The 27189-nt window shown below is 41.0% G+C and overlaps 1 protein-coding gene across 5 annotated transcripts in view; it reads left to right on the top strand.

The window, feature by feature from the left end:
* Nucleotides 1-27189, top strand: part of RC3H1 (ring finger and CCCH-type domains 1) — a 73277-nt gene that overhangs the window by 22746 nt on the left and 23342 nt on the right. For 4 of the 5 annotated variants that reach the window (XM_066192254.1, XM_066192253.1, XM_066192252.1 and 1 more), the window contains exons 2-15: nt 570-935; nt 8131-8251; nt 9543-9782; nt 10945-11120; nt 11951-12151; nt 13302-13434; nt 14944-15062; nt 16626-16738; nt 19319-19600; nt 19928-20145; nt 21443-21816; nt 22843-22974; nt 23551-23703; nt 26444-26654. In XM_066192254.1, the coding sequence (XP_066048351.1) occupies nt 705-935; nt 8131-8251; nt 9543-9782; nt 10945-11120; nt 11951-12151; nt 13302-13434; nt 14944-15062; nt 16626-16738; nt 19319-19600; nt 19928-20145; nt 21443-21816; nt 22843-22974; nt 23551-23703; nt 26444-26654 (2704 nt within the window). In that variant the 5' untranslated portion in view covers nt 570-704. Of the gene's footprint in view, nt 1-569; nt 936-8130; nt 8252-9542; nt 9783-10944; nt 11121-11950; nt 12152-13301; nt 13435-14943; nt 15063-16625; nt 16739-19318; nt 19601-19927; nt 20146-21442; nt 21817-22842; nt 22975-23532; nt 23704-26443; nt 26655-27189 lie in introns of all 5 variants that reach the window. The other variant, XM_066192256.1, reaches the window with a different exon arrangement.

Genomic DNA, 27189 nt, shown 5'->3' with positions numbered 1-27189 from the left:
TGAGAGCTGCACTGCACAGTGTCTGACCGACCCTGAGCCATTCATCCTTTCTCCCTCGAGGCTCGGGCAGCTCACGCCTTCCCAGAGTCATTGTGTGCCAATCCAGAGCCCACTGGACTCTTGAGGAAAGGCTGCTTGTGATAGAGGCTTTGCATAAAGCCTTGTCTAAGCAAAATTATTTAAATACTTAAATATTTTGTACAACAGATACTGTACAAAAGTGGATCAGTGGAATTGTCATTTTTATTCGCATTTTGTTAGTGTCAATTTGCTAATTTATAAAGAGATAACATAAAAACTAAAAGCTAATTAGTCTCATAACTTCAATGTGATAGTTATCTTCCTTGATTTACTCTAAGCTGTATAACAGCAGAAATCGTTTACACTGGCTTTTGCAGAGCCAGAGACTAGCTGGAATGAAAGCAAGTCGTGACTCAGTCCTGTATTTAATGTCAGCACTGCACTCCTGGTTCAGCTACACCTCCATGAGTGGTGCTTCCCCAGCACACAGGAGCTCACGTGCCTGTTCTGTCACAGAATGCTAACTTTGTATTTCTGTTTTCTTCCAGGTTATGTTTCACACTATGTGCAGACTGTCTGTACTTACAGAAGATATTTAAAACCAAACAGACTGTTTTGCAAAATTTTGATTCCAGTGGAATCTGCGCTTTAGATTTTTGTCTTGTCAATTAACTCCTGAAGCGATGCCTGTACAAGCTCCACAATGGACGGATTTTCTCTCCTGCCCCATTTGCACACAGACTTTCGACGAGACCATCCGAAAGCCCATCAGCTTGGGCTGTGGCCACACTGTCTGCAAGATGTGCCTCAACAAGCTCCACCGCAAGGCGTGTCCCTTTGACCAGACCACCATCAACACAGATATTGAGCTCCTTCCTGTCAACTCCGCCTTGCTGCAGCTTGTGGGTGCTCAGGTAACCGTGCTTGATTTTTATTGTTTCAGTCTGTTTCAGTGTTTTCCTTCTTTTAGGAGGACAAGTCAGGAATAATAAAGAATGTGATATTGTCTTAATGGTATGAAATGAAGGCATCTACCTTTTTGTAGATGTCTACAAGAGGTAGTGAAAGTGCCTGGAACAACAGTTTAAATCTTTTTTCTGCTGGTGACTTCTGCTGGTGACCATGACTTTTATTACATCCAGAATGGGTTTGTAGTGTTTCCGTCATTCTTCCTCGACTCTTACCTAGCCTTGCTCTGCCAAAAGGAGAGCTGGATCAGTGAGCTTATCTTGTGGGAAGACATCTTTCTGTGGTAGGTGATGTGCTTTACTGTATGCACCCTGTGAGACCTGTTGTTGGTTGTTCCAAAAGCAGCAGGGGAGTGTGAAGGATGTGGGACAGATCTCTCTGGTAGCAGCCTTTATAAAGCCTGATTTGAGACTGTGCAGTGGAAATATAACTTCCTGAGATGGCATGTTACTCTAAATCCATATTGGTGCTTGGGGGAAGCCTGCTTGAGACTCCCTTTTTTGCTGGAATAGAGACTGGTGAGGTCAGTTGAAGTGGTGATATGGTGGGGGTGAGTGGCACTGGTACTGACAGCAGCCCCAAGAAAGGGCAGGGATGTGTGGAAAGCAGGATCAGTTCAGTTGCAGCACAGACTTCAGCTGACAAAAGCTTATTGATGTCAGGTGTCAGGTAGCTCCCTGTGACCCACACTTTCCAAGGCTTGTGGACAGGACTGTGGTCTTAGGAGAGGAGGGACAGTTGTGTCTAACTCATGGGTGAAGAATGAATATGTAGATGGGATGCAGTTATCATGAAGGGGTTTCTGTTTTATTTTGTACTGCTTCAGTGTCTGAGCTGAGTGAAATTAAATGCAGCAGAAACTTCAATGATATCTGTACTTTTGGGGAAAGGAAATAATTGTGGACGAGCTGTAAAACATGTGGAGGAAAGAGATGATCTTATGTTGCTTTTTATTAGGTCCTGCAGCTTACAGGTCCAGGTGTGCTTTTGCCACTTCTTACATTTTCAAGTATTATGGCTAATTTGTTGTTTTTCTTTCATGGTGTATGGCATAGAGGTTATTTCAGAAGCTCAAAATCAAATAGTGTTTCTGATGTGCTAAGTGACTCATCCTGCTCCCCAGGAGGAAGCAGTGAGATTGTGCACTCCCATTCCTGTGATACGCTGCCATCTTTGAAGAGCTTCCACGCAGTATGAAACCTGTGGGTGATGTCATTAAAAAAGTTGTAATTCTCTTTCTCTCTTATATGTTCTTCCTTCCTCTCTGCAGTTTCTTGAGTATTTCCAGTTGCATCTGAACGTCCACATTTGTGATAAATGTCTTTTTTTTCCCCTTGCACTTTTTGGTTGTTTTCTGTGCTTTTGTTAAGCTTTATGAGATAGCTTCAACTTAACCTCTGCCAGAATTTAAATTTTTATAAAAACAAGATTTCTCTGGAATGAGATGGAAACCCACCCTGCTCTGTATAGGTAACTGAGAATTTTTTTCTGGTTTTACTGGTTAGCCAGCCAGAGTTTTCTTATCCATATGTGTGAGGCATGAAGAAAGGTTTTATAGTATAGTGTTGGTCTTGGGAGCACTCTGAACTGTGGGTTCTGACTTTGCACTAAGGACATCATTTTGTGCTTCCTTTTTATCTGAAAATTTTGTGTGATTAAATTTCACAGGACCTTGTTTCATCACAACCCTAAAGCTGCAAATGCCACCAAAAGATACAGTATTGCCACCCACCTTTGCTGCCCATTTCAGGGTGTTTGCTACTCCCAGCATTGTTACCTGTAACAATAACCATGGATCCTAGCTGGGTATTTATTACTGACAAACTTTCCCCTTAAGAGAATTTGAACCACCTTTGCCACCTCCTAATTTCAAATGAGCATGTGAATGAAACCAGTGTTCAGTATAACTCACTCTCCTTTCTCTTCCCTTTCCCGTCCTGGCAGCTGTTGCAGTGTTTACCAGACGCTGGACTACTAGAAAATAAATACAACAACTTTGCTGTGAAGGACAGGAAAACAATTGCTATTTTCTAATAGACTGTCTAAGGCCATTTTTTAAAATCTTTCTACAGAAAAAGGCTTGGTTAAGGACATTTTTTTAAAAAAAATATACTTTAGAGAAAGTAGTGATTTTGAACTGTCCCACTGAGAGAGTGCACTCTTCTGCTATTTCGGCAAAAATGGTCTGTGAGTAGCAATCCAGCTTTCAAAGCATGAGTAGTGTCAACTTCAGTTGAAACCTATTCTGTTTGTTTTTTCACTTCTGGGTTCAGTTTCAGGAACATGTGTGTGTCATTAGTGTCCCTTAATCTCCAACAAACCTCTGTATACCTTAACCTGAGTCTGTAGAGACCTGTAATACTTTATTTGCAAATGCTAAATTCCAATAAACCAGGCTTCATTTTGGAAGGAAATAGAGTAAAGCCCAACTAAAGCTTTTATCTGTAAGGGGGAAGAACAATTTGTTCTTTTCCCTTTGGAGTGACTTCTGACAAATTCACACATTTATACTTGTTAAGTGTTTTTTGCTGGTGGTGGAGGAGGAGACCAGGCAGTTTAAAGAAACAAATCTATTCTGCTGTGACTGGCAGCAGTGACGGGATTTCAGGGCAAGTCACTCTGGCTTTTGCACAAGTACAGCGAGTGAAATAAGCAGGACTGTACTTCTGAGGAAAACATACTGAATTTGTCACACAGTCACCCAGGAAAGCAGTAATACATTTCTCTGACAGTAGCATTCTCTCTCTGGATAGATTTTGTCGCTCTAAGGGCGAAAAGAGTTGGTTTGTTAGTTGAATTAGACTCTTTCAGTTTTCCCTCTCCCCGCCCCTTTCTGAAATGAAACCCATTGTCCAGGTTCTAGCCACCCTTGGTGTGACTGTTAACTGTTGCAGACTCGGATTTCTGCCTGCTGCCCTGTACCATGGTGCACATCAACACTGATGACAGGGGCTGTTCTGGATGGCAGCAGTCATAGAATCACAGAATGGCTTGGGTTGGGAGGGATCTAAAGAGCCATCTCATTCCAGCCCTGTGCCAGGGGCAGGGACACCTTCCCCTAGACCAGGTTGCTCTAAGCCCCGTCCAGCCTGGCCTTAAACACTTGCAGGGGTGGGATATCCACAGCCTCTCTGGTTAGGTAGTTCAGACCATGTCCAGGTCAGTTTTGCTACATTATATGAGGGGAGGAAAGGGATCATAAGGGGAAGATGAGAATTCTTATTCCTGGGACATAGCTGAGTACCTAAGCAGGAGCTGTGAGGGAAGGGAGACACAATGGCTTTGGACACAAATCAGCAAGGCATTGATAGGATACCTTGCTTCTTAGACTTCCTGGGTAAAGGAGCCCCTTAAGTTTGTTTTTGTGGGAATAAGGTTTTGAATTTTAGCTATTCAAGCATCCACATATTACTCACTATACATAACTACTTTAAGCATTCACCTGGCCAGTGTTTTGAAGGTACCTAATCCTGGATCTGTCATCTAAGCTCTTTCCTCGTGTTTTTTTAACCCATGAAACAGCAGCATGCACATTCCAAACAGGTGACATAGAGTGGCAGAAATGCCTGTGGTGCTTTAATTTTGGCATAGCCTCCTGCTGGACATGGTAAATATGATTCTAGACATTGGAATTGTACATGATGAGAGACTGGGTGATCTTAACTCACAGCCCTTTCAAAAGGGGAACATTGCAAGTGCAGAGCTATTAGGGGCACGTTTGATAATTTTTTCTTTTAACTTTTGATGATATGAAGTGCCACAAAAGAGGAATTATCTGTGAAAAAGTTGTCTTTAATATAAACTTTTGAGAAACTGAAGATGGTAGGCTTTGTGTTTTGTTTGGTTTCTTTTGGCAGGAAGCCAATCATTCATTTGCAGGGAGGGAAATATTTCTATAAACAGTTTTCAAACTGTACAAAAAGTGGTTTGGTGTGTTTAACATGATCTCATTCTGGGCAATTAGATGTCTAATGGTAATTACTGACAACTCAAGCTGACTTCCTTCATCAAATTACACTTAAGTCACCAATTCAAAATCACTGCCTGGTATGAGGTGATGCTTTAGCATTCTTTTCCGGTCCCCTTCCTTATGCTGTCATAACCTGTCTCTTCCCACGGCCACAAGCCACGCTGATGGGTAACATTCCACTGCCAGGATACTTGCAGTCATTGCCAAAGCAGATACATGCAAAACCATCCCAGATTTAAAGCAATTAAGCATCTGAGATCATTTTTCCTGTCTTGCTCTCATCCCCTTTGGGAGGTGTTGATTACATGATGGGAATATATTTGCAGTGGAAACTGTCATAAGGGTGTGATGTCTGAGAGAACGGAATATGGAATGAGGGTGAAAATAGTAAGCTCACTCTGCGGGGCAGCTATTCTGGGGCTCCTGAGAGGCATTGTAAACAGCAGTGACCATAGGGTCATGCATGCTATTTAAAGGATATTTTGGGAAGGGGAAGTGAAAATGTTTTCGAGTCGAATTATTTCTCAGTTGTCCCTCAGCAATTCTGTGATGGGGCCAAAGTCAAAATTCACATTTCCTGTCACTTTTATGAATTATGTCTTTATGATTTTTCTCTTGGTAGATGCTATTCTTACCATCATTCTAACCCAAAATATTAAAATAAGTCTTGGAAGTGGATATAATGGAACCAACCAAAGGAAAATGACTTGTCAAGTTTATTGTGAGGTGCACTGCATGAGTGAACTGTGTGTGCATGAGAAATAAATTCTCTTCTCCTGAACACTCCTGAAAACCACAGAAAAAACATGTTGTTTTACTCTTCAGTACTACACTTACTCCAGCTTCAGATAAAAGTTTCATCTCTTTTGGGCTCATTTGGCAAACAGTACAGTTGTACAGAGCATTTAGATTTTTATATTGATGCATCCCTTCAGAAGAGAAGGAATGGGAACAATATGCAGATAGTGTTTGAATAGCTTGATTAGCTCTTGGAAGTTTTTCTCTGCCAGCTTTTCCATGGGGGAGGGGGAAGCTCTCTGTTAGTTGCTAGACAGTCCTTGTGTCTCACTGGTGGTGTTGTGCTGTGTCTGGCATTCCAAAGCGCTGCTTTGAATGTGTGCTAAACCCACTTCAATTCAGGGTGGAAATCCAGGGCTGAACGTGGCTTCCTGTCCCACGTCTGTTCCGAGCCCCCTTTGTCTGCTGGGGGTTGTGGCACTGTCCTTGTGTTTTGGGTTGTCAGCGCTGCTGGATGAAATGCTTGCACGAACAAGTGGGGTTTTGCACAAAATATATGACTGCAGTAGGTAGGGCAGTGTCTGGACACATGTACTTGAGATGTGTCCTCTGCTCAATAAGTCGGGTCTGCTGTGTAACTTCCATGGCAGAAGCAGACAGCTAAAGTGGCAGTGCCTTTGGAAAGAAGGTGTGGAATATTCTGTTAAGGTGCAGGCAAACATTGCAGGAGTTAATAATTGTTTCCCAAATCCCAAGAAACCACTCAAGGCTGTTGTGATGGTTTACAGCTGATCACTCTAACATAGAGAGTTGCAGGATCTCCTTTTGTTGAAAATATTCTTGCTTATAGACACAAGAACTCCTCAAACCCAAAATACCCCAAACAAATGCTGGCCCAAAATTAAAACCAGGACCCCACAGAAATCACAAGTTAACTTCCATCAGTGAAAAGTATCAAGGCTAACCTTGTTGTCTTGGTGTGATTGAACTTGGGTTTTTCTCTTCAGTAGGAATGAAAGCCTAGATCAGACATAGCCTCTATCTTGTTTATGTTAGTTTGGGGATGATACTATGTTAATTGCAGCGGATATGTTGCATTTTGAGACTTCTTTGTTACCTGCTGGAAAAGCAAGATAGTAACCTTTTGTTTTGCACTTTGTGTCAAATGAGAAACAGCTTGGTGCGACTGTTGTCTGAGGAGAAGTGTGATCATATGGCTGAGGCATTGCTTTCTATTAAAATTGATAGGAAAGCTGTTCACGTTGGCAGTGCCAACCGTATGTGTGTATGTATATGTATTTTATATCTATTTTCTGCTTTTATCTGGGCCTGCCATCATAATGTTGCTCTTGCCATGGCTGGATTACACATGAAGGTGAGCAGGTTTGTAGCTGTATTTAACTGAAGCATTAAAGGCTTTTGCTTTTAGATTGAAGGCCTGGGTTGGTCCCTGTAAGCAGCTATGTGGGATTAGCATGCTGTTATTGCCACTGGGATGGGAATTGACATGGAAATAGAAGTCTGAGATCTCTTTGCACTTTGACGGCATATACAAAAAGTGCTTGTGTTTAGTTTTCTGAGGAATTCCAATTCTCTCTACTGTCATATTGGGTTGATGGCTGAACAGTAATATTGAGAAGGGTTAGTACAGTGCTGTTTTATTGCACCCTCAGATTTGATGAAAGCTTTAAGAATTTACGAAGAGGAAAGTAGAAACAAAATTATAACTTGAGGGGGGAGGGGTGGTGCAAATCCCTTGGAAAAATCCTGATTTCTGGTGAATGTCTGGAAGAAGAAATAAATGCCACCTGACAAAAAACCAACACAAAACCCCAAGAATGTAATGAGCCTCTATTGTCAGATAAATACTGACGGGGTGTTCCTGTGCACTACATGGGATAACTTGGTCATGCTGCTTTGTAACTGGGTCTAGTCAGAATGTGTTCTAAGGGTATCTTAGTGTATTTGCTGCTAAGTCTTTCTTCCACTAATCTTAAGTAGCTGCAGTCTCTTATCCCTGGGTGATTTTAGAGCTGTGAGGCCATAGATACAAATTTGTACTTACCAGCAGACCAGGGTTCTTTTTCCCCTTCCCCCCCCCGAGTTTTTTGACCAGTCAGCTTTGGGGTTGTTTCAATGTGTCCTATTTTATAGTTACAGGAAGTGCCATGTTAAGCCTTCTCCTTCTAGTTCCTTTCAGCCAGCAAATAAAAGAAGTCTATTAAAGATAAATTCTGTCTTTTTGTTTTCATTTTCACTGGGGATTTTTATGCTATTTGTTTGGTAAATAAGCTGAAAAAATACTAAGTAATATAGAAAAACCACAGAAGGAGAACAAAACAGGAAATGTGCTATAGTAATAAGTGTTTATAAGCATGGTTGCCACATATTTGTGCATATTCATAGTAGATGTGCATGTCATCTCTCCTTAGGTTCCTGAGCAGCAGCCAATTACTTTATGCAGTGGAGCTGAAGATACCAAGCATTATGAGGAGGGCAAGAAATGTGTGGAAGAACTGGCATTGTACCTCAAACCACTCAGCAGTGCAAGAGGTAGTTCCTGCATTGCTTCCTTGGAAAATGAAGTCAGAAAAACAAATAAGATGCAAAACATACTATCCAAATTAGTAGTTAGTATGTTTGAAAAAATGGGTATAAATCTAGCTTAGAAACAAATGGAAGCATATTTCTTAAACATTAAGGTTATGTTTTCATGGAGGGGAGGGGGATGTGGATTTGAAAGGTGTCAAAAATAATTCAGAGAAAAGGCTGAGGTGCTTGACCATGACATAATGAGTTGAGACAAACTTTGATCTTTTCAGAGTAAGTAAAAGTAGATAATTTTGCCTTTTTTTTTTCAGTTCTGCTTTGTGATAACTGTAGTGATGCAGCTGTTCAGTAGAGGATGAATGAACTGATATGAGAAAGTTGCTGCATATAAGATAGATAAGGAAAATTATAAATAGTATTTTGTTTATACAAGATTATACACAAGAGCTGGGTCAATCTGGATAATTCTAAGTTAGCAAACCTGCTCTGTGTTGAGGAATATGGATTTTATATATATTACATTATGCTGGATTTGGATAGTCTGTCAGCTCAAGTAGTGGAGTTCAGCATCATGGGCATTAGATTATAAAATTCTCTTTTTTTTTTTTTTCTTTTTTCTTTTTTTTTTTTTTTTTTTGAGAAGCTGTCTGAGTCTTTGGTGACCAGTGCAGTGTGACAGCAGTGTCACTCTGGGAATTGGTGGCCCAGTGAACAAGCTCTGGCTGTAGAGCAAACTCAGCATGGCAGCTGTATGTCTAGTGAGTCACTTGTTCCTTTAACCTGAGTTAAGTGGCTCTCGGCATGTTTGTGATTCAGAGTTTTGGCACATAATTAAACATCACCCAAGCAGTTCAGGACTCATGTAAGCTCTAAACGAAAATAGTGAAGGTACCACATGTAGGTAAGAAACTAAATGTGTTGTGAAAACAAACAAATGTCCAAGTGATCCCTAAAGTCCGTGAATAAGGGATGAACTGGAGGGATGAATGAGAGGGTGTGGGACAAACTGCCAACATGGGGAAAGGTTTCATTAGAGGTTCCATCTTCTTAAAAAGCCACATTAGTCAATCACAAGATTAAGCCTGTGGGGAAGCTGACTACCAGAAAACTGCTTTTATTGCCAAGTGAAACAAACTGGCAGAAATGAACTTCTGATATGCCTTGATTAGTATTCCCTTTCACAAAATGGACACCAGGAGCGCTAGGTTTGCACTTGTCCAGTACAGTCACTGAAGACTAGCACAAGAAGAGGAATATGAGGTAGTTTATTATTCTGTTTCATTTTGTTTTGAAGGTGTGGGTCTTAACAGTACTACTCAGAGTGTGCTGAGTCGTCCCATGCAGAGGAAACTTGTGACATTAGTCCATTGCCAGCTGGTGGAGGAGGAAGGGCGGATCAGAGCCATGCGTGCAGCTCGGTCGCTGGGTGAAAGAACAGTCACTGAGCTCATTCTCCAGCATCAAAACCCTCAGCAGCTCTCCTCCAACCTCTGGGCTGCAGTGAGAGCCAGAGGGTGCCAGTTCCTTGGGCCAGGTAGGTGACATCAGAGCATCACTGCTGCACTAGGAGCAATTTAGAATTGAGCCATTGATAAATGGCTCTCCAATTGCCCAAGTTATTTTATTAAGCAACAGCTGAATTTCTTAATAGTAATCTTTGGAATTAATAATGTATCTGTTGGGCTGCTGCTGTTGGGTTTTCTTGTATTTTTAATGCTGTTTCAAGTCTTCTGTAAAATTCAGGATGGGTGTCCTTTGTTCTTGTCATAAGATAAATGGCCAGTTGCTTCTCACTTGCTATTCCTTGAAGACCTTTCTAGAAAAATAAGGTTACTGGAAGTGACTGGCATGGCTTTTCCTTCTCTAGGGCAGTAAACGTACAAAACAGTTGTGGGGATAGACTTGTTACAGTTACACGTACACATTTTTAAGAAGTTGTGCATTTATAAATTAAATTCCTTTGCTTAAAATACTAGAAAGAAATCAATGTTGCTTAAAAAAAATGAAGTCTTGTTATTGAAAATATAGTTGACTTCACTTGTTGAGTCTTGAAATATGAAGCCAATTTCTTAAAGAAAAAGTAGTAAAGCTTTTCCCAACTGAAACAGATGAAGGCTAATTTTGAGATACTAACTTCCATACCACTTCAGGGAAGAGAGAGGTTGGTTATGTAGCAAAATAGCAGTGCTACAGCCTGGTTTATTGGTGTGGGCACCCTTTTTTTTTTTTTTTTACTTGCATGGATATGAACCTTGCTCTTCCTTAGCCTGTCAGCTTTTTCTTCTGGGGTAAGTGTGGGATGTAGGCAATACACGTGGAAAACTCGTATTAATGATGAGGAAATGTACAGACAGGAATCTTCTTATCAGATGATACCCAAAATGAATGTTGTTGTAGTGGTGGTAGTAGTAGTAATAATAATATTATTATAATAGACAACAATAAATTATAATAATGATAATAATATTAAAGGTAGAAAGTCCTGTTTTCCCAAGTCACAGTCTGGGAATCTGGAAGGGTTCCTCCTCTCTTTGCTCTCCCTTCTTGCTCAACTCCCTTTTTTCTCTGTGGGTTTGTGTGTTTGTTGGTGGGAGTTTTTAGCTATTATCCCAATCATAGGTGAACAAGAAAGGGCAAAAATTTTACTTGGGCTTCTCTCATCCTTTGTCTCTTTTTGCATTTCCCCTGACTCTCAGCAATGCAAGAGGAGGCTTTAAAGCTGGTTTTGCTGGCTTTGGAAGATGGATCTGCTCTGTCACGAAAGGTCTTGGTTCTCTTTGTGGTGCAGAGACTGGAGCCGCGGTTCCCTCAGGCTTCCAAAACCAGCATTGGGCATGTTGTCCAGCTCCTTTACAGAGCCTCGTGCTTCAAGGTAGGAAGAAGATTCTGCCCAGAGGTTTTGTTAATGCTGTGAAAGCCATTGGTTTTCACTTTCAGTTTTCATTGTCCTGTAACATTGAGTGTGCCGAAAGATATGTTTAGTTAGAGGAAGTATTGCTCATTAAGTGCCACATGAATTTAGAGAGTTCTTTGTCATCCACCTGTGTTGGCAGTGTAGGCTGAAACAGCAACTTGAAGTGCAAAGTTAGGTTTTGCCTCTTTCCAATTTCATAGAGGCACAGTTACAACACCTGTATGTAAGGCAGCATACTTACCTTCTTAGAAGTGGCTTAAAGGCAAAAAAAAAATCCCTGATTCTGTTAAATCAGTTGTGGTGTGGTTAGAATCAAAAAAATAGGAGACTTTTGGGTGTCAGCTGTATGAAGAAAAACTGCTTAATGTACTTTACAGTATTTAATATCTGTTACTAGATGCTCATTTTAAATGTCATTCACTCTTGCTAAATGAGTAGAAAAATGCTTTGGTTTTGCTAATTCTGCCCTCAAACAAAATTCTGCAAGGCCAACAAAATATCTTGATTGAAGGTGTGGATGCTGTAAAGTCATTTAGGAAATGTGATACTTTGACCAATATGTGAATCAGAGTCCAAGTAAACAATGTTTTGCATCCATTTTATAGTGGTTCCACTCTATGGAAGGGCGTGTTACTTTAGAAGGAACTGGTGTTCGCTGAGTAGTGTCATAGTTGATTTTAGTTTGGGGGAAGGACTTAGTTACTGACTGAAGACGTCACTTGCTTTGGACTTCACGTAATCTTGGACTTATCCTGCTTAATTGTATTTGGCTGATTTCTCCTTGCTAGGTGACCAAGCGAGATGAGGATTCCTCCCTGATGCAACTGAAGGAGGAATTTCGGACTTACGAAGCTCTGAGGAGGGAACACGATTCCCAGATAGTTCAGATAGCCATGGAGGCAGGTCTGCGCATCGCACCAGACCAGTGGTCCTCGCTGTTGTATGGAGACCAGTCTCACAAATCCCACATGCAGAGTATCATCGACAAGGTAAAGCCACCTAAAATCAGCCCAGGTCCTCTTGTTTGCAGCTGCAGGAAATTTAAATGTTTGTGACATTGAACTTAGAAACCGTGCCCATGTGGACTTACCCGTTAATCATTTGTCCTGTTATTTCAAAATCCAATATGTCCTAAATAATTAGAATATATATTTGTAACCTAATGAATCTCTCTCCCTCTGCCATCCTGGCATTTTTGCTACTTCACTTCTTTCTGCAGATGAAAACCCACAAAGTTTAGCTAAATAATTGGGGGGTGACCTTTATGAAGAGCTGATAAGTGCCAATGTAGTGACAGAGGCTAATGGTCCATGTTTCCAAGCAGGAAGTTAGTGCATAAGTTGGAAAAAAAATGAGTCCCCATGTCTGTGTCTGAAGTAAAACAGAGAGGTGAAAGCACATTTTATAAATAAAATACCTAAACTCTGGAAATGCCCAGATCTCTCTGTGTTCTGAAGGAACATAGGATAAATGGGCTTTTAGATTAGGGGATGCTTTTTTAAGTGCCTAAATTAGGTGGGAAACCTTGTTGAATGCTTATGAAAGCTGTGCAACAACTTCTTTGGCTGCTGTGGGAGAGGATTAGCTTTCAGATAGCTTCTGCTGTGTATTTATGCCTTTGCCCACCTTTTGTAGTGTCCTGCCAAACATCTCCTGAAGGATCGAGGTAGAATTAACAGTTTTAAATGGTGGAATTGTGTGAAGTTAGGAAATGGAACGTTGCTAGCTATCTTTTCCTTCAACCATCTTGTTCTTTATTTTCTGCTTGCTGTACTCAGTTTAAAGCAGGGTGCAAACCTGTTGGTATGGGGTTTGGAGATATTAGACTCTCCAGGAATCTAAATTAAATGGTTTCTAATATGGCCCTTTTTTTTTCTTGGATGGCAGCACAACACAAAAGAAATGGGGTTTATTTCTAGAAATAATACCAGCCTTTATTTTGTCTATTTAGAAGTGTAATTTAATGCAGTGTCAAAGGACTGTGCGTTCTTAGTATAAAGAGTTCACTGGTATGGGCCTCGGTGAAAGATGTCTCTCTCCAGTTTTTGGGAGACAGTTCTTGTGAGCATGTGGAGCAGCCTTCAGAAACCATGAGGACTGCTGTGCCTGTAGAAAGTTAATGATGATAATTTTTTTAAGTTGCAGACCCCAGCCTCGTTTGCACAGAGTGTTCAGGAATTAACTATTGCTCTTCAGAGGACTGGAGATCCAGCGAACTTGAATCGCCTTCGACCTCACCTAGAGCTCCTAGCAAATATTGATCCCAGTCCAGGTAAATCTAGATGTTTTTATGAAAACCTTTAAGTTTAGCAAGGTGAGTTTAATGCTGTTCAAGGATTGAAAGCTGATCATCAAGTGTAAGGAAACATCCTCCTTACTCGTCAACTTAGAAGTTTTGCATTCCAAAGTAGAATTTTGATAGATTGAATGGAGAGAAGCTGGGCAAAAGTCAGTCTAGATAAGAATGGTTTGTTATCCTGCAGAATTTAGTAATTTTTTTGTTCATGTGTAATTCTGCAAAACTAGGAAAGAGTCTGGGAAGTGGAAGACAGTTGGAAAGAATTTAACTGGGAAATGAAACCTAAGATGTTGACAGAGGAGAGAAAGATAGAAATCGTTTAAAAAGTCAACAGTACTGTAAGGATGGACCACCTGAGGGAGAAGGAAGGAACAGAAGTCCTATGCCTGAAGTTTATTGTAAAATCAATATTGTATATCAAAATAGTAAAAAGATATAAACTACAACTTCAGGAGATGGAAAATTGTCCTTCGTATTTGTTTAAACAAACAGAAGATAAACTTCCTTTCTAATGAGGACCAGTTGTGCTTCACACCTAAAGGAGATGCAGTGCTTTCTTCCCAAATCTTTCATACTGGAACAAGCTGGGAACAAACCTATGTACTGCAAATCTGTTTGCAAGAAACTGATATGGAAGGTGGCACCACTAATAGCTTCCCTTGATTTCGCTAGCCAAGTCTGGTCTTGGTGGTTTTTTCTGTACTGTTGAGTTACCTAAAGAACAGCAGGGAAGCATGTTGAAGTACTTCTGGAAGAATTTAGTCCCTCTGAGTGGAATATAATGTAATTAATTCTGCTAAAGGTCTTGAAAGGCTCTTTGAGGTACTGTGCTTTGTAGCAGAGTGTGCAGGCACACAGTGGGAGTGTCAGCTGCTGGAACAGATTCAAAAACTCACCAAAGTAAATTGGCTAAAAAGAAAAGGTGCTCCTATAGAATTGAGACTGTACAATTTATTCAGTGTTTTAGATGGTGGTCTGATTCATAGATCTGCCTTGTGATGTTTTTTTCCACATGAGAGGCATTAATTTCTGTTGCTGTTCCACGTCTGTGCCTGTGTAATCAGGCCAGCGATTACTGTGTTCGTACAGAATGATTTTACCTCCAGGAGTCTGAATACAAAGAGGGATTTTGAACCTGATGTTTTTCTTAATGAGAAGAGTTTGTGCAGTGCCTTTACTCTGGAGTTCTTGTGAGATGTGAAAGTTCTTGTAAAAGGAAATAATTTGACATGCTAATAATGGTCTTACTTGCTCATTCAGTATTTTGTGCAGTTCAGTCTTAAGTTTATAGATATCTCTATCCTGTAAGAGCTAAATGTCCCAGAATTAAGGTGCTGAATGCTTTTTTTATCTACTGGTGAAACATTCTTTATAAACTTGGCTAGTCAAGTTTTGTGACACTGATGTGGGGTTTTAGATCTGGTTTTGGAAATTCTGTCTGATTTTTCTGTTTATATTCGGTGTTTGCTGTCCATGCAACAGATGCTCCACCTCCAACATGGGAACAACTGGAAAATGGATTAGTTGCTGTGAGGACTGTGGTTCATGGCTTAGTTGATTATATCCAGAATCATAGCAAAAAAGGAACAGATCAACAACAGGTAAAAGTTAAATCATTTGGGAAATACGTAGCCTTAAGTTTTACTGTCTGTATCCTATAGTAAAGGTTTGCTAATGTCATCTGGAAAGATCTGGTTTGACAAGGAGCTAGTTGAAAACACCACTGCTGACTCATATTTATCGAAAAAGAAACAAGAAAGGAAAAAACACAAAACAACACATATTTACCTCCAGAACCCGTTGAATTGATTTTCACAGCTGACTAGGGTGGAAGGAGAACACTCTGATCCAGCTGCAGGCTTAGGGAAATGAATAACAACCTTCCTGAGTAGAGGGTGGGGAAGGGACGCTGGGTGCTGCTGTGACTTGTTGGGAGTTTTCTTGGTTTTGTTTTAATGTGACATATTTCAGCCAGCTGGCTCTCTGATAATGAAATCATCCTTATACCTGTGCTCAATGGTCCGTCAAGCATGAAGATTTAAGAACAGTTCATATGAAGGTGCAATCCAAGCTCCTGGAACAATTTTATTTTTTTTTTTTATTTCAGCAAGGACAGTGTAATTGTATATTAGCTTCTCTCATAGTTACCTTATTACATATTCCTTTGATGTCCTTTTGTTGTGTAGCTCAGTTGATATAAATGCTGCTGAAATCGGGAGCTTCCTGTCCCAGTCCTACTCCTCTGTCGCTTTGGCACTCATCCTCTTGGAGAGCTGGTTTGGGGAGCTCAACTAGTACAAAGATTATCTCTGCCAAAAAAGAAAGGCAAAATTAAAGTGAATTATTTCTGCTGTTTCATGTTTTTGCATTACTTGGAATGGATAATGAGCACTGTCACCAGCAAAAGAAAAAACAGTAGAAATGCATAATTGGGCATCTGGGAGGGGAAAACAGCAAGAGTTTTTGTTGTGGAGAGCCTGTGGTACATGCTCTGCTGCTTGGAAGGGAACCTGGAGCCTCCTGAGTAGGAAAGGGATGTCTGCTGAGCTCTGGGTAAAGTTATGCTATCTGGCAGCAGTATGTAGCTTATGTTCACTCTGCCTGGATCTTCTCACTAGAGTAGATGGCAAAAATACACAAAAAGCAACAAACAAACTAAGACCAAACAAAAAACCCAAACTAAACAACAAACAAACAAAAAACCCCAACAGTTTGTAGATGACTTCTTACAGATATACACCTTTTGGCTTCTCAGAAATCACATTGACTTTTACAGACCTTTCCCTCGGTGGGAACTATTGATAGGGTATATCTGATTATTGGTAATTTTTTTTCATCCTGTATTAGTTTTGTCCACTTAACTGTGTCCTAAAATGTACAGCTGTGTTCTAGTCAAGCTCTCCAGTAAGGAGTTTGAATAAAAATGTTGTAGAAACCTGGGAGTGACTTACTTATCAAAACACATACTCTTGCCTCTATTGGTTCTGTTGAAGAACCAAACCCAGGTTCTTCAGTCATTTATTTCATATCAGGTATTCCAGGAACACTTAAATTTGAGGAATTATCAACAGTCAAACATCAGGCCTTTGATCAGATGATACATTCAGCTTGCTTAAGTGCACTTTCACGTTCAGGTGTCTCATCTGGTTTCTTTAACCTTTTAGCCCCCTCAGCACAGCAAGTACAAGACATACATGTGCCGAGACATGAAGCAGAGAGGAGGATGTCCCCGGGGGGCCAGCTGCACCTTTGCACACTCACAGGAGGAGCTGGAAAAGTAAGTGTACCTCTGCTAGTAGAAAGCAATCTAGTCTTTGTTTCATCTTGTCTGTAAGAGTTACTTCTCATATCTAGGAATGAGGGGGAAAGGAGGTATAACCTGTTAAACTAGCAAGAAGTAATGTGATAAGTAGCAGTCATCTCTTAGGTTTTGGAGCTAGTTGTTTTTCCATACAGCAGGATATTTTCTTTGTTCATCAGTAATGCAGCTCAGAAAGTTTGAGGTTACACGAAGTTTCTTGGAGGTGGGCTGTTTTCCCTACTTCTTAAGTGTGACTAAACATGCTGTGTGACAGCATTCTCAGTGGCTGGTATTTGGGAGTACTTCTCATCTTCCTTTTTTATTCAGGTAGGTTGCTGGCAGTTTTCCAAATGTAAGGAATGTGTTGCTAGCTAGCTCTCCAAAGAGCTAAAAGCAAACTTTCCAAGATTTTTTCCTGCAACAATTCTTCATGCATTATGTCAAAAAGTTTCATGCAGGTACCTTCAATTAGTTACATTTATTGTTGTAGAGTTAAAAAATGATGGTCATATCAAGTCTGCAGTCTAGATGGATTACAGATTTAGGAGGGCTACCAGTTATACAAGAGCAAGATGCTGTTGTTCTGCAGGTTAATTTCTTTTTTAAGTAAAATGGGTTATTTAGGAGCTAAAAGAAACAAATACAGTATCTTTTATGTAGTATATTAGCTTGTTACTTGCTTTTTGGGCTAAAATAAGTCAAATAAATGGTGCTTTTTGATGAGAAGAATACTGCTAATGCTCAGAATTGGCATGCAGTGTTTCTTTTTCCTTTCTTAATCTGAAACTTATAGCATTAACGTCAGTTCATGGGCTGTATAGCCAGCATGCAGTAAATAGACGAAACATGAGGAAAGAAGAGCAGAGTGTGTGGTGTCAGAGTGACAAAGGAATAGGACTTCAGTACTTGCCTGCCTCAGAAACAGTTGAATAGTTTTTTGCCCTCTGTCATGCTAATGAAATGGCGATTGGTAGGACTGCTTTGGGTTGGTTTTGTTAACCTGTGTTGGATGATGAGTCAGTGTTACACCTCTGAACCTGTTGTATGTATCGAGGACTGTTTGTCAGCTTTGCAGGGGGGAGAGGCCTATTGTAGCCAGATTGACTTGTGTGCCTTGGTATTAATGTTCTGGGCTGAAGAGAATGTTTGTTCAGTATCAGATTCTAGCAGGGTGGTTGGGGAACTTGGTAGTTCTGATTGTTCCTTGTACCTTTTAGCGTTGCTTAATTCCTTTAAGTAGCTATTGTGTTAGTGCTCCTCCTTTTACAAAGGCTTAGTGTGAATAATATGCATTGCTGTTGCTGTGTGACTCCTGTATCTCCCTATATAGCTTTAAGTTTGGAGGAAGGTTATGGGGAAATGCGTGGTAATGCTTTAGATAGCATATTATAATCTGAACTTGCTTAAACAGCAGCTCATTCCCCTCTTGTCAAGGGACAAACACACTGGGTGCATAAGCAAGCACTGGACTTTTTAAAATTAATTTGTGTCCTGCACATGTGGAGACTGCAACAACATCTGAAAAACAAAACAGCCCCAACAATAAAACCCCTTTTTACCTCTGTTGCATTGCTGTTAATGCATGTGGGCAAGTACAAAGATTATCTAAAGATTGAGTAATAACTGCCACCTTTTTCTGCAGTAATTTGTGTACCTTCCTTGTCTGGGTTCCCATCTCTTTGACTGTTATTTATGATATGAAAGTGTTGGCTTCAACCCTGCTGAAGAAATAGCCTCGTGTTCAGTGAGAACACTCAGGTCTGCAAATATGCTCTCACACTTGCATTCTGGGATATGACCTAGTGGCAGGACATTTAGTGGAGAACCTTCAGCTCTGGAATTTGCTCTCCACTACTGTTGGCCTACTGGTTTCTGAGGAACTTTTGTTAAAGTGCTTCTCTTAGTTCAGGCTTTAGTCAGAGGTAGTTAGATTTTTTGAATTGCTGCGTGTTCACAGAGTTTGTATCTCTACAGTCACTTTGTCAAACAACAGAGATGCTGTAAGCTGCATGTTGGTATAGTAACATAAATCTTAAACTGTGCTTTAAAATATATCACATGGTAGTGAACACTTGGCTTATGATTGGACAAGTGGAGCAAAAGGGCATAACTTCATATTTTTTCACTTAAATTTTCTGCTGTTGATTTCTTTGAGTAAAACAGGCTTGAACAGTCTGTGATTCTTACTCTGAAGCTTGTGTTACTGTATTTTATGTGATAATAGTGCTTTATGTGATGCTTGGTTTTGGTTTTCTTCTCTTGAGATGCATATATGTAAAGAAAGTAGGATTTGTAGATTTGCTGTGTGAAGTTTACCTGTGAATTCTTGATGTACTTGTCAGTAAAAGTCCATCCTTATTCTGATTGAAACTCCCTATCAATAGATCAACTATCAGAGAAGTTGTATTCTAAGAGCTATTCTCACGAGCCCCTTGAGGAACTTCACTAAAAAGAAACTTTCAGTAGAATCCATGTTTGAAAAATCTTGCAAGTACATCTCCATTTACTTTTTGTTTGTTTGTTTCAATTTTTGCTCCATGGTTTCTCTTTTTGAAGATTCCGTAAAATGAACAAGCGTCTCGTTCCCAGAAGACCCCTTAGTGCCTCCCTGGGCCAGCTGAATGAGGTGGGCCTGCCTTCAGGAGCTATCCTCTCAGAGGAAGGGGGAGTGGACTTGCCCAATAGGAAAACTTCTGCTCTGCCAAATGGAATTGTGTCAACAGGCAGCACAGTGACGCAACTAATTTCTCGAGGGACTGACTCCGGTTATGAAAGTGCCCTGAAACCAGGGAAGATGGACCACCTGAGTAGCAGTGCCCCTGGATCCCCTCCTGACTTGTACGGGTCTTCCTACCTGTTGTTCAAATTGTTGTGTGTGTAAATGTGGAGTAGAAACAGAGTAAACCAGTTCTTTAAAACAGAAATGGAATGGGGGTTGTGGTTTCTTGGGTTTGGTTGGTTTGGGGTTTTTTTAGTGATTATATGGTAGAGTAAAAAGCTAAAGCTAAAACTCTAGACTGCATTAATTCCCTGTTTGCTTATATTTTTAGTGGAGAAGGGTGATAGAAGCCTTCAGAAGGTGGAGCGTAGACAAAGAACAGTATGTTAGGGTACAGCGTACTATACCAGGCCTTAATAAGCAGTGCCTTCTTTCCACTTTTTTAGGCTGGAATCTGTTCCCAAGAGCTCTATTTCTGCCTTGCCAGTGAACCCTCATCCTGTGCCTGCTCGGGCACCAGCAGATCTGCCCTCGGTGTCTGTCACCAAGCAGTTGCAGATGGTACCACGAGGGTCTCAGTTGTACAATGCACAACAAGCAGATATGTTTTATCAAGACCCCAGAGGGGCTGCCCCATCATTTGAGCCAGCACCCTACCAACAAGGTAAGATTCACCCCAAGCTCTTTTATCCTCATGCTGATTTTAGTCTTTCTTCCCACCCTGGTTTTTAAGCCCTTTAATTGAAGTTTTCTTCAAATGACATGGATGAAGGACACTAATATGGTGACATCATAATAAAATGGAAATTGATGGGATTTTATGCCTTGACTGAGGACTTCAATGCAAGTGAAAACAATACTTGTATCTGTCCGAATGTTATAAGTCCTCCTGTCTTCAGTTCTTCCTAACTGGGCTGGATGAGGGATCCAGTATGGTAAACCTTAATTCAGTTTGACTCAGGGAGAATAGAAATGAAGTACATGTGATGACTAGAGATGAATGAAGTTAGAGAAGGGTGTTCACAAAAAAATAAAACATCATAAAAAAGGAACTAAGAGGAAAAACTAACTAAAAAGGGAGCACATAGAGAAAAATAATATTGAAGGAGATTGAAAAGAGAAGATATGTCTATCTATATGAAAACAGAGAATGATTCTTAGGCAATGCAAGGTTGCAGAGAGAAATGAGATAAAGTGAAGATAATATGAAAGAAAAATAAGCAATAAAAGACCAAAGGAGGTTAAAAGTAGAAAAAGCTCTAGAAAGGAAAGGTGAAATGGGGAAGCCATTTCTGGGTGGTTGCAGGGCATTTTGAAGAAAAACAAACTACTTACATTTGTTCATTATGTGCCAGTGAACATCTGAGTTGTCCACAAAATTTGATGTCATGTACATATCCATGCTTATTTTAAAATTATCCAGAGATCCCAGATAGGATAATAAAATCTTCAGGTAACCAGGGAATGTGATTTTACAAGTCTTTGCTGATTTACCGTTCTGAAATGTCTTTCTCCTGTTCAAGACACAGAACAAATCTCTAGATAACTCTAAATCCTAATAATCCAAGTTCCTTTACCATTGAGTGGCTCTGATATGTTGGGAGAAATTGAATTTAATTGCATGGATAAAGATGTACAGGACAATATTCAGTTTACTTTTTAGGTCTTACCTAGCTGAAAGCATTGGTAGCAATCTGCAGAGGCATTGTGGTGATTGATTTCTATTCAGTGTGCTGGCAGGTCTTGTGAGGCACCTCTGTGGGCTCAGTCTCACCAGCTCTTCATCAACTACTGTAACACTGACACCCTGCTGGTATCTTAGATAATTGCATTATGTCACTTGAGCTTTGGATCAACTTTTGCTTCTTCAGGATTTTCTGCGTTCAGTTTTTGTGGACAACTGTGCTAATCACTTTCTGTATCTTGTGTTTTTCTCCCCTCCCTGCCTTGCCTTGCCTCAGGAGTGTACTATCCCACTCAGTCCATGTCTCGCTTTGTCCGACCTCCTCCGTCGGGGCCGGAGGCGGGCGCGCCGTACCTGGAGCACTACGGGCCGTACCTGCCGGAGCGCGTGGTGAGCCCGCAGTACCCGCAGGGGTACCCGGCCCTGGCACAGCCCGTCTACCCGCCGCACTACGACGGCCGCCGCATGTACCCGCCCGTGCCGCCCTACCAGCGCACCGAGGACGTGGTGCGGGGCAGCCCCGTGCCCATCGACATCCCGCAGGCCGCCGTGCCCCTCTACGTGCCCGAGTCTCGAGACAGATACCAGCAAACCGAGGCTTACTGCCCAGTGGCTCCACATCTCGGTCAGATCAGACCTTCGTGCCACAGGGTAGGGCTTCTACACTCTGCCTTTGTAGTTGTTTTGAGAGAGGGTCTGTAAACTGCTTGAGGAGTTGAATATTTTTGTACTCAGGGAGTGGCCTTTGCCAAAGTCCGAGCTTTAGGAAGCGGGTCAAAAACTGGGAGGTAATTTAGTTACTGGTCAACTCTGCAGTTGTAATGATGTTAATATGTAAAAGTAGGCTGCTTTAGGGCTCAAAGTAGAAAAGCATTGTAATTCACTTTGGAAATCTCATAAGTCTCTAACTTTTCCAGCAAAGATTAGTCTGGTGAGGGCTACTCAAGTGCAGAGTAAATACAATGTGTGGGAATGGTCACATGTGCATTCTTGTATTGCCCATTTGTGACTGACCGACTCTGTACCTAAATAATAAGCTTAAAACATACCTGCCTTGATAGAAGAATTAAAAATTTTGCTCTTCTCAATTTTTTCTAGTTGGGTAGCTAACTGGAGGGTCTTAGTATTGTAAGTTTACAAATAGTTTTTGATAACTCACCAGCTGGAATTGAGTTCCGTAGAACAGTTGGATTGAGGTCATTCAGATTAAAGGCTCTGAATCCTATTGCTGAGTACAGGAAGTGTCTTTAACATAACTTACAAATGTATCAGTTTGAGTGTGCTGTGTTTCTGTTTAATTGTATTGCAAAGTGGATAATAAATGTGGCTAGTGACCTGTAGAGTTCTATCAATTTACTCTGTATGACTGTAATGGGAATTTGCCATGCTGAACATGTTCCAGTGAGAGCTTTGCCAAGTTGGAACACATTCCCTGTTTGTGGGATGTCTTGAACTGACACTGGCCAGTGTAGGAACATGTATGTCCTGTATAAAAGTTACCAGGTAGACTTTAACAAAGTGTTCATTACTTTAATGATGCTGTCTATCCTCTGTATTTCCCTCTCCCTGCAGTATGTAACTGCCTTATTTTGTTCAGGTAGACAATACTTAGAAAATTATTCATTTTGTACATTAGTGCTTCAGGAGCTCTGAAACAGTTTCCTGTCTTCATTTCAGCCTCATCCCAGTCTGGATGAACTTCACCGACGAAGGAAAGAGATCATGGCCCAGCTGGAAGAGAGAAAGGTGATCTCTCCACCTCCTTTTGCACCATCACCAACCTTGCCTCATCCTTTTCACTCAGAAGAGGTAAGCATATTTTGACAAAAACATGAGATGTTTAGAAAACACTTGGGTGTTTATGTGCTGATAGGTGTAGACAACAAGCAAATCAGAGCAGTACAGCACTGGCAAGTGTTGGGGAAAGTAGATTTTGTGCCTAGATGGGGAGCCCTTGTAGTACAGTCTCCGGTATTTCAGCTGGCTGTTGATGTACCTCTGGTCCTAAGCTCTCTGCTTTCAGTGCAACCAAGAAAATTAATTTTGAGCCATTACTAATTGAAGTAATTGCTCTTCACAGTTACTAGACTTTACTCCTGACATATTTAGAATGAAGTAACAGCTTGATAGAGATTAGTTTTTTAATCAGTGTCAAAATATCACCTTCAAACTGGCCAAGTGAACAGTCAGCACTGGGAGCGTAGCCAGGGCCTCAGAATTTCACGCAGTTCATGCATTCTCTGGCCCAATTCCAGAGGGTGATGTATCTGATAAAAAATAATCCTGGTGATGTTTCTCAAGTTCACTACTGTTGAAGTGAACAGGGATGGCTGTGAAACTGCTTCTTCCCTTCACTTACAGAACCAGATTTTTGTTTTTGTACAGTACTTGGATGAAGACCTGAAGGTAGCTGGGAAATACAAAGGAAATGACTACAGCCAGTACTCTCCCTGGTCTTGTGACACCATCGGCTCCTACATTGGAACCAAAGATGCAAAACCCAAAGATGTTGTGGCAGCAAGGAGTGTGGAGATGGCGGTATGCAGGGTTAAGGGGAAAAGAGAAGAAGAGTGGCTATTTCTGTGGGTTGGGAAGGACTTTCGTTTGCTTTCCACAATGTTGGCAGTACTTTTATTTAAGCTCAAAAGTGCACTGCAGTCACAGAAAGCATTAGCAGGTGTGTGAAGTACTTTGTTTTCAAAGTTATGAACAGTCCTACCTTTGTGTAGCTGGTACAAAATTCTGCATATAGGTGCAGGATAACCACTCTGCTCTGAAGCCATGGATAGGAAGAATATTTTGCAAGGATTATTCTTTGCACTTATTTGAAATGAAAAAATATTCTGTCCTGTCAGCTTGTTAATTAAGCATGTCCATCTGCTGCTCCTTGTACTTCTTTCTGTCAAAGGAAGATGCTGTAACTTAACTTTAGGCAATTAATTCTTTTTAAGGTGGGTGTTATTGCTGTTAAGGTGTTACTAGTTTTAACTTTGAAGGACTGTGATTTTTGGCCACAAGAGTACCCAAAACTTGCATGAAGTTTCTGAGAAAAGCACAGTCATAGCATTGTGCTAGGCCGTTTCTTCTTGAAGGCAATTTGTAGCTCTATGCTGAGCTTATTCAGCCTTTCCCTGAACTTTGGGAGGTGGGCTGTGACCTTGTGTTGTACTGCTCCATTTTTGCTAGGTCATTGTTGCAAAATGAAGGGGCTACTTGGGTGTTATTATTGGGAGTCATGAATGGAGAAGAAAAATAAAGAGGAGTATTACATCCTACCACTATTCAGTTTCTTCCTGACATTCAGACATCATCAACACAAGAAGTAGGCTGGTAGCCCGTGCACATAGGAAGTCATTCAAGTTCTTCAAGAGAAAAGACTGTTTACCCTGAGGAACTATTTTACAGAGATTCAACTATTCTCCTTCACCCCCCATCTGCAAAAGTGATCTATTTACCTTTATTTTTGTGTTGTCAGAGTCGCGGTGGCCTTTCTTTGGCCAGTAAGAGGTGGGGGGGGAACATTTCTAATCAGAATCCAAAAACACTTCTCTTTTCTTCTCTGCCCCATTGGAATTAAATTTGTCTTTTTTCTGTCTACTGAATTGCTTTCCTCTTAAAACCTTGAAGCCACTGTTGGAAATGGATCCAAAAAGGAGGCTTTCTCCTGAAAAAAGCAGGGCAAAAACCTGCATTTCATCTGCAGCTTTGGCCTTTTTACCTGTCCTCCTGCTCTCAGTCCTACACAGAGTGTAGGAGAGAGAGTGGTTGCCTGGAGTTATCACACTGCCACATTTGACCTGGGGAAGTCCTGAGATTACTGGGAATCAGCTTATTGCTGTCCAAGTGGCAGTGTCCAGGAATGATAAACAGCTCTTGGCTTTCTTCCCTGCTGCTAGAAAACAGTGCAAAAAAACTGCAGCTCAATTAAGAGCAGTAATAAGGTTCTGGAGAAGTAGCCTCCTTTCTCAAGGCTAAACAAAGTATTTTTCTGCCCCAGAGCTAATTTTCAGATAAGCAAAATGGGATCTCTGCTGCTTTTCAGGTTTTGTCTCCTCATGGGAAAAAATTATCAGGAGACCTTTACTGAATTAATTCTTCAGTAATTTTTTTTTTGGTCATTCATAAGAGATTCCTTTTTTGAAGGACAGGAGTAGTATCATCTGAGACTGCATATTGCTGAATATTCTGCAGATGACATGCAGCTTTGCTGAGTAAATAGAAGTATATTAAAATCGGTACTAACATCCTATGGCCTTGAGATAAAAATGTAACTTTTTTCCAGAATTCCGAAGCAGATTTTCCCAAAGCTTTCAGTTTCCAAGTATTACATTTCTTGAGTTAAGCTTCCAACTTAGTTGTTACTGCCATTTTCACCCCTTTATTCCTGCCTCAGATATGTTAACTCTTTCTAGTAATTCTTATCCCCACTGAAAGTTTGCAGAGTTTTATTTTAATATTGAACTATACCAAAGGTTGTAGCCTTTAGACAATTTTCATGGTGTAGTGGCCCCACTTACCTTGCTCTTTTTGTTTTACTGTGAACAGTTTTACTTCTTTAGCAAAGTCGTAACTTGATTTTGGCAATTCTTACCATTTTACATTTTCTGGTAGTCAACAGATAGCTTTCCTATTTAACTCAGTTCTTTGAGGAGAGAGTGAACGCTTTCTCTCTTCATATGCTGACCCATTAAGGTGTTTGAGTCTGAAACTCAGTTGGAAACCAGGATATTCCAAACAGTACTGCTGCTTAATGAAAAATGCCTGAGAAGATATGCTAGACATGTCCAAGTAAGTGCAGTACTGAAAAATCCTGATAATTTCTGGGTCATTTGCGGGCTGTTAGGTGATACAGTCCTTAACACTTCAGGCTTCAGAGAAGTTTCTTTTGGATTCTCGAAGGAATATGTATTCCTCAGAGATGCCCACTGATCTCTTCTTTGAGTTTATATAAGGGGGAGGTTTTTTTCCCCCCTTCTCTTCCCATTAGACTTTCTCTGCCTCAGTTTCCATTTGCTGCTGCTCTCTTCTTCTGGATTTGATCACAATTTTGCAGCTTCTACACAATAGTGTAATAATGATCATCTTAAGGTAGAACCATTAAGGAGAGATTCCCTCTGCCTATGGAGTTAGAAAGTGAAAAATAGGAAAACTAGTTGAAAAGTGAAGGGAATAGAGAATACGAGAGAAACTTACTGAACATAGCGAACTGTTGTAAACGGATTGTGATCCTGTTACTTTCTGAATGAGTTTCTGAGTGCCTTTTCCGTGTCTTGTCCAGAATGTGGATAGCAAAGCCCTGCGTGAGCAGCGACTGGACATGCAGCGGCGCGCGGCCGAGACCGGGGACGACGACCTCATTCCGTTTGGAGACCGACCAACTGTGTCGAGATTTGGGGCCATCTCTCGTACTTCCAAAGCCATGTACCAGAACTCTGGGCCCATGCAGGCCATGGCAGTTCAGGGAGCTGCCACCAAATCCATCATTTCAGGTATGATCTGTTCCCTTGGATTTTGCTGCCTGTTGCTATTTCCTTTACTGCTGCAGTGTTGAAGACAAGCCCTGTAAACTAGTATCTTGTCTTAGAAATATAGCTATGGTGTATGTTAATGCCACTTAAAATAACTTCAGGTAGGGTTATACTGAGAAGACTTCAGTATATGAATTCAGAACAAGGTTGCACAGCTTTCTGAAATCACTTCGTCTGAACAAGAGGAGACTGAGGACAGACCCCATAGCAGTGTACAGCTTCTTCTCGAGGGGATGCAGAAGGTCAGGCCCTAGTTTCTCTCTAGTGACCAGTGATAGGACTTAATCTTTGTGAGGGGAGGATGAGGTTGGATATCAGGGAAAGGTTCTTCCTTCAGAAGGTGGTGGGGCACTGAGCAGGGGATGGTCACAGCCCCAGGACTGCTAGAGCTCCAGAAGTGTTTGGACAGTACTCTCAGGCACAGGGTGGGATTGTTGGGGTGTCTGTGGAGGGCCAGGAGCTGGACTCTGTGGTCCTTATGTGTCTCTTCCAACTC

The sequence above is a fragment of the Chamaea fasciata genome, unplaced genomic scaffold (assembly GCF_029207755.1).
Source record: "Chamaea fasciata isolate MVZ Bird 193981 ecotype frontalis unplaced genomic scaffold, bChaFas1.0.hap1 SCAF_10, whole genome shotgun sequence".
NCBI lineage: Eukaryota > Metazoa > Chordata > Aves > Passeriformes > Sylviidae > Chamaea > Chamaea fasciata.
Note: the sequence above shows the minus strand (reverse complement) of the source record. Positions and strands in the feature narration are given on the sequence as shown.